Genomic DNA, 13975 nt, shown 5'->3' on the forward strand with positions numbered 1-13975 from the left:
AAAGCTAAAGGACAGAAAGGCTGTTTTATTTCATACCCCGCAGCTCTGTCGCAGTATAAGATCCAGCAGCATAATGGCAATGACACAAAGAATGTGCGTTTGTTTTTCTATATTTAAACTTTAACTAAATGTAAGAGAACTGATGAGGCTTTGCTTTTTAGAGGCTGCATTTCTGGGCCCCAACATGTTTTCTTCTGCTGCTCTTGTCATGAACAATTTATGCTGTTTGATTCCTCCTCTCTAATTTTACCACAGTGTGTAATAAAAAGGCAAGTTAGGAAAAGAAAAACCGCTCTCAACTCATTCATTGCAAACATGCATGAACCTCTGTAGCTGGAACATGATAATTTGTAGGCAGATTGATAACTTGGACTGTTACTTGTTCCGACTTACACTGTGTGCCCCCTGCTGCTTCAAAGTAATCCAGAGTCTAGTGAAGCCTCAGTCAAATCCTCGTGGAGATGCTGCGTGTTAAAATGCAGAGGGGATGAGAGGAGAGTCTGGCAGTACAAATTATCTGGCTGTACATGCCTTGTAAGACCTTTAGTGCACACTTTGGGATTTTTTTTTTTCCACATTCATCAGATCAAATTATTGCTGAAAAGGATATGGTTTTGCATGAGAACAAGCAACAACTCAAATGGAGATTCTGTGAAGCAGAATTAGAATGAAAGTTAAGATCTTAGAGTGCACTGTTAGCAATGGAAAAGCAGGTTTGATTGTTTCCCTAAAGAAAAGGTGTTTTTATGTGTCTGAGATGAGATACAAGTTCATTTCATGTGCAATTGTTCATTATAAGATTATTTATGGGCTTGTTTTTTTTTTTTTTGCGGCACTTTATTTCTAGGGTTTACTCTTGCATAGATGATCAAAAGGATCTTTGGCTACTTGTAAATTTACAGCACGACATCACATGTAAGTTTTCTTCATGCCTGACGGGGGCCTGATCTCAGCAACAGCATTATCAGTCTTCACAAATGGATGACAAATAAAATACACAAAATAAATCCATAAGGAAAAATTGAAATTTCAGTTGCCTCCACATGTGTTTACTGCATGACCCAGTTACATTCTGTACAAAAACACTCTGCAGGTCCAGTGAATTCTGAAGAAGACAAGAGGGAAATGGTGGAGCGATTTTTTTTAGATGTGGTTGATTGTTGGGTTGTATTAACTGGAGGTTCAGTCACCAAGCCTGCTGAGCTTATTGTTTCAGGAGAATGTGTGTCTTAACTGGTGTGTGTGTTTAAATCGTGAAATCTTGAAAACATCAGTAGGTGGAACTGGAAAGTGTGGTCAGTGCACATTTCAGCACAGGGCAATGTCTGTACACTAGACTGACATTCATTATAAAATAGAAAACCAACTCCTCATGTGAACATTTGCAGGGTGTGACTGTCACTAAGACAAGTCAACAAACAGTTGCATGAGATAGATAGGGTATCAAACCAGGGCGCAGTGCATAAACAACTCATGACAAAGATTAATGCAAATCTGGCGGTCCAGAGTTGCAAAAACACAAAAGATTGGGACTGACAGGTTTTCAAGGTGTGGGAGGATGAGCCCCCTCTCACGGCCCTCCCACATCCCCCATCTCTCACGCTGGAGATGTGAAATCTTTGGTTTAACAACCAACGTTTGGATGTTCCGGAGATTATGTGAGAATATTTGTCGCAACAGAATATCTCATAGTCTGTAACTTTTGTAACTGTTACACTTGTGATTTTGCACTAAATCATACTTGACATAATCAGTTCTCAGAAAAATGGGTTTTGATGAACTGATTAATATTTTGACTAAAGGAAGTAAATGTATCTCTCAAACCTCCACAGGATACATTGATGGGTAAAAATGATCTTGCAACTGCTACATTTTAACAAAGTGGGAAACTTGTAAACTTCTTTCTTTCTCAGTATTATGAAAACATGAAGCGAAGGTGTTGACTTTTCCAGTAAAGTTCATAAACTTAGAGAATAAATGCAAAGAAATCATTCCTGTTGTCACAGTGCTCTCAAACACCTTTACAAGACCGAAGTTATTCATTTACTTCATCTCTAAGCTGTACATGTCAATAATTATCAGTAGAGCTTAAATTCTAATTCCATTCAAAGTTCAACATAAGGCATCACACTTTTTTTTTTTTTGCATGTCCCTTTGGGGACTTTGTACAAATGCATATCATAAAATCATTTACACTGCTTTTGTTTAGAGCAAATATTGTTGAACGTCGTTTCTGTTTCACAAGTCATGCTGGAATAAAAAGTATCAAGTTCTTTTGACAGGCTTTCCTTTGTGCGATGGGCAGAGATAACTGCACACATGCAGCATAATGGACACATTGCAGGGCTATTGAGCTTATGCAGATTATGTCAGACCTGTATTTCAGGTTTGGCTTAATGATAGGTAGCATCACAAGTCAGGGAGGCCAGGTCAAGGAACACTGGTGAACAAAGAGAAAGGAATGAGAGGATTATACACCGCCTTCATCCATTCACATGCAACATACTGTTTAACCAAACGTGGCCAACATCTCAGGATACTTTACTTATACTATGTAACATGATATGATGTATGAGACAAAGACAGGTTCAAATCAAATAATGGCCAGAGAGTTCAGCTAATTCCAAGCACAAAAGTTCCCACTTTTGTGCCCACACAAATGTACTTTTAGAGGTGTTATTATTTATGGCAAATTCTCCTTCGGCCTATTTTTGGTGACTACTATTAAAGTGGAATGGTTGTGAAGAAATTATAACGATTGAAAGGAATAATGAGCGGTAAACCATTTCATCTAAAAAGTCTGAATGTTCGAGACATTAAAAAAAAAAAAAAGAAGAAGAACACGTCAATGCAGGCGTGGAGTTTTCCACAGCCTGGCTTCTCAGAACACTCAACAAGTCACATGTGGGAAGCCACATAGTGCTAAAATGAAAACAATGTGTATGGCAGATTTGTCAACCTGATAAACCTGAGCAGCTTGGCTCTGGTTTGGTGTGTCGAGCAATCCGAGGCGGAATCTGTGGCGGGCGATGCGTTTTAAGGTGATTGAAGCTGTGCAGTTTGAAGCAGGAATTCAGGGCACACGGTACATACAGTGTAATTAGAAATTCTTTGCATATCCCTCTGAGGCACGTCCACACACTGAGAGGGTCAGAGGACATGGTCAGCAGGAGTGACGCCTCAGGAACAGCCAGGGTTCAGCGCATTGCTCAAGGTCACTTCAACAAAGGAGATGTATGCACATTGACACTCTGACCACTGGGCTGCTCGCTGTGGCGGTGCTGCGAAAGAATACCTAAACAATGCCTCAAAACTAAAAACTGGTTTGTGACTTTATGAACAGAAAGTGAATTCAAACATACTGTTTGCCTTATTCAGATGAACTACCCACAACTAGAGTAGAATGACGACTGCATCCAGGAAACAAACCAGTTTTTCTCACGTTGCAAAAAAATTAAAAACAAAAAAATAAAGCAGCATACATGCTAGAGCTTTAAATAGTGATGGCCACATGATGTGCTCAGAGGAAACAGTGGTTATGCAACAGTTCAGTGTAATTAAAGAAAAATAAAGGCTGAAGACACCTGGAGCCAGTTTGGATCCACTCCATCTTTTACCGGCTCTCAAAGGCCCAAGGTTTATTTGTGCACCAGAAATCACAAAAAATATGTAAACTCCCTGGTTAAATCATTATAAATAGGGAAATTTGGTGTTAAATTCATAGCTTAAAGTTGAACTTCAGGGCATGAGTAGAATAATTCAGCTCATATATTAATAAAGCTCTCATTTCTTAATCAATAAAAAAAATGAAATGCAGGAAAAAACTAAAAAGAACTAAAAAAAAAATAAGGAGAGACGTGCAGGTTTTTTTTTTTAACTTGTTGGGAGTTTATTCCACTTTTTAATTGACAATTTTTAACACATGATATATTCGCATTTTTTAACTGTTGGATCATATGTTGAATCACAGAATATTACTCACATCCACGTTCTCTACTGTTTAATCATGCGTGGGATAATACAGGATCAGTTCACTGTGGGCAAGGGAAGGTCATGATAACCACACACACACACACACACACACAGGGAGAACATGCAAACTCCAGACAAGTGTTTGAACCCATGATATACCTGCTGTGAGGTGGGAGCACTAACCACTGCTCCACCATCACATTTTATATTGTTGGATCATAACTTGATGAACAGAATATTGCTTGAGATTAATGGCATTTGTGAAAAACAATACTAATAGTAATGGATGTATTTTTCTCCATCAGAGAGCTCAGAGGAGACTCTGAGTTTTAAAGAGCCCACTATCATTTTTTTTTTTTTTTTTGTTAGTCTTTTGGCTTCCAAGTAGCCTCATGACATTATTTTTTGCATGATCTTTGGTCTTCATGAAACAAATTAAAAAAATAACAGAAACATGAGGAGGAAGAAGAGGAGGAGGAGGGGGATGGGGTCAGACTGAACCCTCTTCTTCATGCATTTTAAAATTCAGAGTGATTTAACGCCAGTTCGGTTGTTTACCTGTAATATCCGAGTGTTGACAAAACGCTATTTAAGCAATTATAATGGCGTTATTAAGGTGACAGCAGCGCGCGGCGATCCCGGTCCGCGCGGCCGCTGCTGTCGGGCGCGCGCCGCGGCCTGGCTCCGGTCCGGGTCTTCCAGCCGCCCGCTCCTCTCCACTGAACTCCAACCCCCGCGCTCTCTATCAGCATCTCATTCCTGTCTCAATATGTCTCAAGATGGCGGCCAATGCAGGATCGATGTTTCAATATTGGAAGCGCTTTGACTTACAACAACTACAGGTCAGTTCCACCTCCGCTCCTACCGTCTGCGGCGCCTCCGCCGCGGCCGCCTCGTCTCCTCCGCCGGGCCGGGTTCGGGGTTTGTCGGGCGGCCGCCTCGGAGGTGTTTCGGAAGAGAATTCAAGACCTCTTCCTCACATTGATGAAAGTGGCTCTCTCGCTGATCAGAAATTGATCCTCTTTGTTCAATTCAACATCGATCGGACACTGCAACTGGGCAAAGCCGGGGCGACGCCGCGGGGATGCGCCGAAATATGAGGCTAAACGGCCGGGCTCCGCCGGAAAGCGCTCGGTTGGCTGTCTTTATTGCGTGTTCTTCAACTTTTACCGGAGCGAGTAGCCGTAGTTAGCCCGACGCTTTAGCCGCTGTAAGGTTGGATAATTTGGGGGAAAAAATAAGTGCGACTCATTATACGGTGGCGCTGTGGTGACACCAGCCGTGGAGACGGGCAGCACAGACACACAACAAGCCGCTTTTTCTCCTCTTTTATGCGCTTTTCGCAAACACTTGCGCTTGAAGGGAAACATTAGCAGCCTTATCGGCTAACGGTTTTGGAGTAGTTTATATTGAAGTCGTGATTCCGCTTGATGAACTCGGCTCGCTATTTTTCGCCTGCTCCTCATGGTAATCACACAAACGCTCAGGGAGATGTGCGTGTGAGTGAGTGCGTGTGTGTGTGTTTTTCAGACGTTGCCACGTTTGTGGAAGTAAAGTGACGGGACGGTGCAATTAAAAAAAATAAATAGAAAAATAAAAGAAAAAGATGTGATAGATCATGACCTTGTGATGGTGATGAACTCCTGATCTGCCCCAGCCTGCGTGCACGGCGTGCACGGAGGATATCCACGGACAGGAGAGCGGGGATGAGGAGGAAATATTGGGCCTGTTCACTGTGTGTGAATATAGCCTGTGTATATTAGAGCGTGTTTGACCTATCACAAGACACGCAGACAATGGCACTGTTGTGTGTTTCCCGTGGCATTTCACATGCATTGCTGAATTTCAAATCACAATTTATGAATATTAGCGAGCCCCGGTTGCCGTCGTCATTAACATAAGATTGCATTATGTAGACTAGTCCAATTGTTCATACATTATTGTGTGAATTGCACGGGCTTGGGATTTAAACTTTTATTTAGGTCATGATGCCCCTATGACTGGGTAGACAAAAGGACAGTGAACAAGTCTTCCCAGCGGGCTTTGTGTTGCACTTACGCCACATCATCAAGGCTTCACTTCTCCTATTTATTTGATCCTGTTTGGTCCTCCTACGTGTGCCCCCTTGTTCATGCATTATGTAAAAAAAAAAAAAAAAAAAAAAAAATCAGACTGCTTTCTCTTGTCTTTCCTCACTATCTATCTCCCACCCCCTTCCTGTCTCCCCCCTCTCCTCCCCCCCCTCCCTTCCTTTTATATTTTTTTCCTCTCTCTTCTCTGGCCCTTCACCCAGCTTTCACCTATCTTGCCCTGTTTGAACTGGTGTGTGTGTGTGTGTGTGTGTGTGTGTGTGTGAGAGAGAGAGAGAGAATTTGTCTGAGATCAGTCTTTTTTCATATTGACTGCCAGCGCGGACAGTGAAGGCACCGCCAGCAGCCAGGACATGAAAAATGCATCGCATAAGTTTGTGATAAGGCCCTGGGTAATTATGGCAAAGGCCCCTATCACAAGCGATTAGTCAGGACAGTGAATCTGAGCGTGTGCAAAAAGGCTGGCGGTTGGCAGGCCTGTCTGCAGGATAGGAATCAGTCGGAGCTGGTGTGTATGTGTGTGTGTGCGTCTGTGTATGTGTGTGTGTGTGTGTGTGTGTGTCTGTGTGTGTGTGTGCGTACGTCTGTATGTGTACACGTGCGCGCGTAGAGAATTGCTCAGAACATTCACTGTCTATTATTGATGACATCTTATTTACTCTCCCTCCCACTGAGAGGCTCCTAGAGGAAAGCCTTCAGAGAAGAACTCTTTTTCTGATCTACTTTTTGAGCATAATGTGAGGTTAGCATGATATGATCATGGTCTACACATGGCCTTGTCAGCCGATTGCTTTCTCATTTGCTTCCTCCAGGTGATCGGACGGACAATGTGCACTGTACACAGTCTGTTTTGTCTGTGTGAGAAGCTCCCGCAAAGGAATGTTTTCTCTCTCTTTCTCTTTTTTTCGTTCCGTTTGATGATGAAAATCCAACCCAACCTAGATGTCAGTAGCTTTAAGCCATCATAGCGTCTATTCCTCAGGCTCCAACTGCTGATGTTCATTAAAATCCTATTTGATCAGCGTGTCCCATTCCTTGTGTGAGAAACTAGCTAGGTGGTTGTTACAGGACAGAGAGTGCTTTGAAACAGCACAGCGAGCTGTTAACTTGTCTTCTCTGCATGCTTTTTTCCTCTCTTTTTTTCCTCTCCCCCTCTCCACTACAAACACAAATGGGTGCAACAGTGATGCTTTTAGCAAGGTCTTGCACACTTGCAAAGTGGATCAGTGATTCAGAGATGATGGCAGGGTGACAGTGAATTACAGATGGAGGAGGTTTTAACGTCTGTAATCCCTGTCCGTCCATTACAGAGTTGAGTTTCTTTAGAGGGGATCATCACTCTTCTCTCCTGTTGTTTTTTCTTTTTTCCTTTTTTTTTTTTTTTTTTGACCCAGCCAAGCAGTTTGCTGGAACATTGCGTTTCTGCTTGAGAGCGATGAGAGATTGCGCTTCATTACAGGCGAGCCTTAATAAGATATGAGTGCATAGCTGGGCCTAAACCTACACTCTGTATTTTCTGTACAAGCTCGGAAAATTAAGAACAGACCATTCTGTTAAACGCAAGTCACAATTAAGGCCTTAATAGCACTACATCTCACCTCATAACATTTCCTGGAACAACCCACCCTAGAGCCATTTTGAAAAATAGTTCACTATGTTAGCGGACAGCTAAATAGTGACTTAAATGAAAACTGATCTAGAGCCTGTTCTTATTCACCACCCCCTAATGGGTAAATTTAGGAAAAGGGTTTTGTAAGTTGATCCCAGAGCTGTGGTCAGTGGCAACCTGAGTGGTTTAAATCTCTCAGCGACTGGCTCGCTGTTGTCTGCAGGAGTTTTAGTGTTAATTTATGAGCTGGTTGTCTGAACTCACTGCTAGGATATTTTTACCCCTCTGTTGCTGCACAGGCTGGGGGAGCATAGAGGAAGGGGCATAACGTCATGCTTTTACTGTAGCCAACCGCTTCTCTGCCCAGTGACAAAACCTGGCATTGGGACTGAGGTTTCACTGTGTTGGTGGGTGGTGAGCGACTAAGCATGAGTCAGAGAGAGGGACGAGTGCATGTCAGGTCTTTGGTCTGTCCTCAGTCTAGTTTGATTGAGTCGGCGCTTCCTACTCTCCAAAACCTTCGAGTGTAACCGGACGGTGGCTTCACCCCACGCAGCAGCCGACGTGCACCTCTCAGAAACCTGAAGAACCGCTCTTCATATACCTTATCAGCAGCTAATTCTCGGCAGAGGCCCGTACTCCCCAACTCCTCAGCGATTAAGTGCACGTCACTCTCTGGCTCTGTTTCTTCACCCTCCCCTAATTTTAGGAGCGCCTACTTTAGATATCCGATTTAATACACAGAGTAAATACAGTGTGCCGTGTCTACACGAGAGCCAGAATCTGAATCTTCAATGACACAAATTGTTCTTTGGCACGGTTAAAGAAATTTGGACCAGTGTCCTCTGATGTTCGAGCAAAAGATACAAAGCACTTAACAGCAGTCTAAAAATAGGACTTCCAAAACAGATGGATTCAGCAGCTCTTAATTCAGGTTTTTTCCAGGAGGATGGACATGAAAACATTTATCTCAACCATTGTGTAATTACTTTTAATATATTTTCCATTAAAAAAAAAAAAAAAGACTTTGGGCCTGTCTTTCTAAACACTAGAATTTCTAATTGAGGGAAAAAAAATCCTAACACTTAATTGGATTTTGATTTAAATCCTTTTGTTTTCATTGATAAATGGAAAGATAATATTAAGGGGGTAGTGTGGTCAAATTCGAGGGCAGGCAGAAGATATAAAAAATGTATTGCTGTTGCTTGACATTGCATATAAAACAGTATTTTCAAAACTACAAATTTGGCCGCTATAACATGAATTTCATCGTGTGTGTTTTCGTTTTTCCTGACAGAATGTGGAGCTTTGGGCAAAAAAAAAAAAAAAAAAATCCTCCTCCGAATTTATACTGTCAGTTTTTAGTATATGGGTCATCAAATTTGTGATGTTATTTTATAAACCACTGACTGAATTTGGCTCCTACACACTCACGCTAAAATTCAGACAATATGTTTGTGCCAGTTTTTTTTTTTTTTTTTTTTTGCTGGAATCAGATATTCAGAAATATAGCGGTTGCCTACAAGTACAGGATAAAAATATTTTATGTTGTGGTGGTCATTACGAGGATATAATACATGCATTCTTTTAAGGGCAGCAGTGTGCTTTGTCCCTTTGTCAGCAGAAATATGAAAGTTGCTCTTGAGAACAATATACCCGCTCTATAGTTATGGCAAATGTATACATGCAGTTTATTATGCATCAATAATGAAGTGTCTCGCAACTTGAAATGGCCCCAAACACTCGATCTTTTTCCCTGATATTTTTTCGTGTTTAATGTTGTATATACTTTAACACGCGTGAGCAAAACTTCCACCAGTAACAGGAATACTGGGGGGGGGGGGGCACACTTTCCAGAGACCTGTTTTCAAGTGGCAGGCATTGCTTACAGACCCACTTGGAGTCTCTTTCACCCTCAGCATCATAGAGTTTCAGCGTATCTCGTGACAGAAGCATCCATTATTGTGCTGCTCTGTATTCCTGTGGAGCGAGAGCGTCAGCGACTGGACACCTCGCCCTACGCTCACGTCGGAATACTGTCTCTTCCTACTTTTTAAGTTTCAGGAGGAGTCCCACTTCATTTAGAAAAATGAGTGTATGGAGGAAACAACGCCTCTGAGGCTGATGCAATCTTACATGCCGTTGTTCATTTTGTAATATTAAGCCCGTGGTTTTCAGTAAACACAAACCTTGAATTCCCAGGAGGGAAAATGTCTGATCTTGTCTGTAGCTGACTGGCAAAGTGAGAATACACTCGCACCAAGGTGTGCAGTGCACTGGCAGTGGGTTTTGACTCTCGTGTGCAACAAAACTCTTTTGTTATGCTTTAAGACCACATGTTGTCAATTATCCTACTCTGATCAAGGTGGTCTGATTTTATATGCTGTCTTTATCCATTCACCCCCTATTTGTTTTAGATTTACGTGTCCTGCACATAATGAGATCCTTTCTTTTAATGTTATTCAACACAGTGTTACCAAATAGCATCACTTCTTACAAATCTGGCAGCTAACTTCTCCAAATTTTCATTAGTTTTTGGCTTTTATGCTGTCAAAAAATTCACCTAATGCCTGATGCATTTTGGTGAAGCACAATCAGATGTTTGTGCATCAACCGTTGGCATGAAAGCTAAACTATTTCTAAATAGACAAAATATAAAAAAAAAAAGTAAAATTCTTGAAATTTACAGCAAAAGCTGTTTGGTTTTACAACAACAAAACAATCTTCAGCCATAGACGATTCGTCAAAGTATTTGATCTTCTGTCATGTGAGTAATTTTGTTTTTCAGTAATGCATCAGTCTGGATTTTATTTTCCACTCTCCAGAGGCATTTTACACTCCACGTGCGGCACATAAAGATGAGATGTAAGTGTGGAAACCCTAGAAATGTGTGGTGAGTTTAAGTCTGAATAATGACAAGTTTTGTAAAAAAAAATGATTTTAAACAACCGAGGAAATCTGAGCCTACAGAAGCAGTTTGATTGGTTGTTAAGGTGTGGATTTCTGATGACCGAGCGAGCAGAGCCTGCATGCGATTTACAGCATTTTGAAGAGTTAAACAAGACGTTAGCATGGAAATATAAACAGAGGCAGTGGACCAGAAAACAAAATGGATTCTTATTTTCCCGACGTCCCACCATGTGATAATATAGACCGACTGCAGATGGTCGCACACTGAGGACTTGACAAGTTTGGCTCAGCGCACTGCTGAGTTTGATGCTAATACGCTGCTTCGTTTTGCTCCCTAAATGTGTCACTCTGCATGAGTCCCCCGAAATTTGTTTCTGCTGCAAATACTGGTCGGCCATCAGTATCTGGCGAAGCCAAGCAATTGGTGAACCATTTGCTCTACCTAATTTTAGTGTTGTTTATCTCACTGTTATCTAGGCGTCTGGGCTAAATAGGGTCTGAGGAGCTGCATGTGCAGACCTTATCCCATGTCAACCCATGACTCCAGTATCAGTGTCCTGTTAGATCATTGACCACAGGTATTGAATTCTAATAGGCCTATTGGTGTGTCGTAATGGTCCAAGTATTGAATTATGATATTGGCATGGGCTGATGGCCTCAAGATTGAATTATGATATTGGTTTGCTGCAGGCTAATGGTTCTTGGTATTGAATTATGATATTGGTGCACTTTGATGGTGAAGGGATTGAATTATGATATGGTTTGCTATCTGCTAATAGCTCACTCTGTGTAATTTTCAATGTCAATCATGGCTTCAGTTTGCTGGATCCATCGCCATCCCTCAGGCTCAATGCATCAATCACACCGGAGGGGAGCAAGCTTCAACCTTTAGCCTCAGTTCTTGTTCCATTATACTTTATAGTACAGCTCCTTTTTTCCATCTTGTATAAAGTTCATTCAGGGGCTTTGCAATGAAATTCATTTTCTGATTGAAAAATGTATTAGTTATCTTTGTCTGTCTTCTTTTACATATATTTTGTAATGGGTATACAAAGAGACAGTAGTTTTTTTTTTTTAATAACAAGCTCACGCCAATTCATAGACATTAGATAAAGTGAAGCAATTTATTGATTGCCACTTTTTAAGTGGTCCGTATGTGGTGTTTTCGCACACCACCCTGTGTTATAAGGAGTGTAATGTTTAAGTAATGGAAGTGTAATGGCTCCCAATCCAAGCTAACTTAATTGCAGTGAGTGTCCACACCTTTTGCAGTGTTTATGTTGAGCTCATTCCCATTTTGGTAGTTTTGAAGCAACCAGAGCTCCGATGGTCCTACTGCCAGCTCACAGAGTAAATGGACGTCCTGCTTCTGTGTCAGCCCTCTAAAAATAACACAGACTGCTGGCTGGGCTCAGCAGAAAACTACCACCGATTATGATGATTCAACTACCCTGTATTCACAGGTACATGTGTGTGTGTGTCTGTGTGTGTGTGTGTGTGTGCGTGCTGGGTGGGGGTGGGTTATGCTTAACAAATTGTTCTCAGTACGGAGTGCGAGATTCACAGGTTTACATTTTAGTTGTTTTGGAGGTTCTCAAAACTTTGCTGAAGTCGGTAAAAAATTTCACAGCTGCCGAGGAGCTGTGTGTGCTGACTGCTCTTCAGTCGTGAAGGTGTAATCAATTTGGTTTAATTTGCTTGTAATGCCAGTTTAACCTGTCCTAGATGCCAAAATAACTACTTGTGTGTGCCAGAGCCTTGCTGTTGTGCCCATTAAAAACTTAAGTTGGGCCCTTTTCTGCTGTGGCCGACAGTAATTTGGCAAATTCTATCCAAATAATGCCCTGTATCTGTTAAATTCATTGAGGTCCTCAGACAGTACTTTAACCTCCTCCTGACCTTTGACCTGAGCAGCTGTCTGACTGGAGCCAAGGTTCAGCGCCAGTGTGACCCTGAAGGCCCCAGTGTGACCTGGGCTGTCTGACTGGTCTAACCTTTTGAGCTAACAGATGATGACTTTGCCATCTGTGTTGCTTTTAACAGGTCTAGTCTCCTTGAACTTGAACTTGTTTGGACATGGAGAGAAGAGGGGCTCTGGCTCAAGAGAGAAAACTAACACAATCAACCGATTCTGTTTTTTGGGATATGTAGATCTGCCCATTTTAATTTTTTTTTTATAAGCTAAATGAGCCAACGTGAAGGCAGAAGTGTAAAAGTTGAGTCCTTGTTTACCTGTTTATGCGTATTTTGTGAGCTTCTGCGTGAGTCAGAGGAGTCTCTGCGCACCTCAATTAAAAGGCGTGAAATTGGTTGTACGTTGCTGAGCTTGGTACTCGACCGTCTCATTTTTAAAAGTGAAACTCGTCCTGTTGCGGGAGGGGGGGAAGGGGCTGTGTGTTTAGTAGACACAGGCTCATCCGCTGACTGCTGTCTGACCCTGAGTTCAGCGGTATGGTTATTAATAGGCCCAGAGGCCTCAACTTCCAGGAGGCCCTCTGATCAGCTCCAGATGTGGAATGAGAGAGGACAAATCTGCGTTAGCCTATCCATGTTTCACATGAAGCAGAAAGTGGGGAGATAGGCATTTGGCGCGACTGATAAAGAGCGAGAGAGGGAGGAAGGGAGGGACAGGAGACCTTTCCACAGCAGGAGTGTGTTTTGTGAGTCTTTGTTTTCATGTGTGTGTGTGTTTTTTCGTTTATTACACTCTCTGCCCTCAGACCAAAAGACCATAAAAACGTATGGCATCACCATGGCGACCATAATAACTACCTATAAAACAGCGTGTAAACTGTGAAATAAGACAAACAGACCAGAACAGCCCTGGCTGGCTGGCTGGCTAGCTGACTGAATGGCTGCCTTCCGCCATAAAACTATTTGAGAGCCAGACTGAAGGAATGCCTCGGAGGCTGCTGTGGCTGTCACGACACATGAAAGGATTAGGCTCTGTGTTTTATCTCCTCTTTATCTGATGGTAATGGATAAGCTGAGTGTAGCCTATCATCTGACGCTTGGGCCGGGGGTTTGATGTTTTAGTAGGGTGACGGTTTGTTGAGTTGACCGCTTTGGTCTATTGATTGCTGTTTGATGGTTTTGATATGTAGGCTGTGTGGAACAGGTCAAGTCTTTTATGCAGTGAAGGCTCCAAATAGCTTTTAGCTGTCCTTCACTCCCCCCATTACTCTCGTGGTTCGTTTGATGTTTGGATCAATCAATAGAAAGAGCCTGAGCTCTTACACATGCTCCATCCTACTTCCCACTGAGCTCAGTTCCTCTTCCTTCATTGTGCAGGCTTTATATCACATTCTCTCAACACAGAATAAATGATATAATTACAACCCATTACTTAGCCTAACGCAAGCTAATTATTCTGTCATTACTGTAAGGATTAGCT

General features: G+C 42.1%; 1 protein-coding gene across 3 annotated transcripts in view; it reads left to right on the forward strand.

Annotated features, from left to right (window-relative positions):
- The first annotated feature begins 4658 nt into the window (after positions 1-4658).
- Positions 4659-13975, forward strand: part of cux1b (cut-like homeobox 1b) — a 65260-nt gene continuing 55943 nt past the window's right edge. For 2 of the 3 annotated variants that reach the window (XM_030108125.1, XM_030108123.1), the window contains exon 1: positions 4660-4814. In XM_030108125.1, coding sequence (XP_029963985.1) covers positions 4752-4814 — 63 coding nt within the window. In that variant the 5' untranslated portion in view covers positions 4660-4751. Of the gene's footprint in view, positions 4815-13975 lie in introns of all 3 variants that reach the window. The other variant, XM_030108124.1, reaches the window with a different exon arrangement.

The sequence above is a fragment of the Salarias fasciatus genome, chromosome 14 (genome assembly GCF_902148845.1).
Source record: "Salarias fasciatus chromosome 14, fSalaFa1.1, whole genome shotgun sequence".
In the NCBI taxonomy this organism is placed as follows: Eukaryota; Metazoa; Chordata; class Actinopteri; order Blenniiformes; family Blenniidae; genus Salarias; species Salarias fasciatus.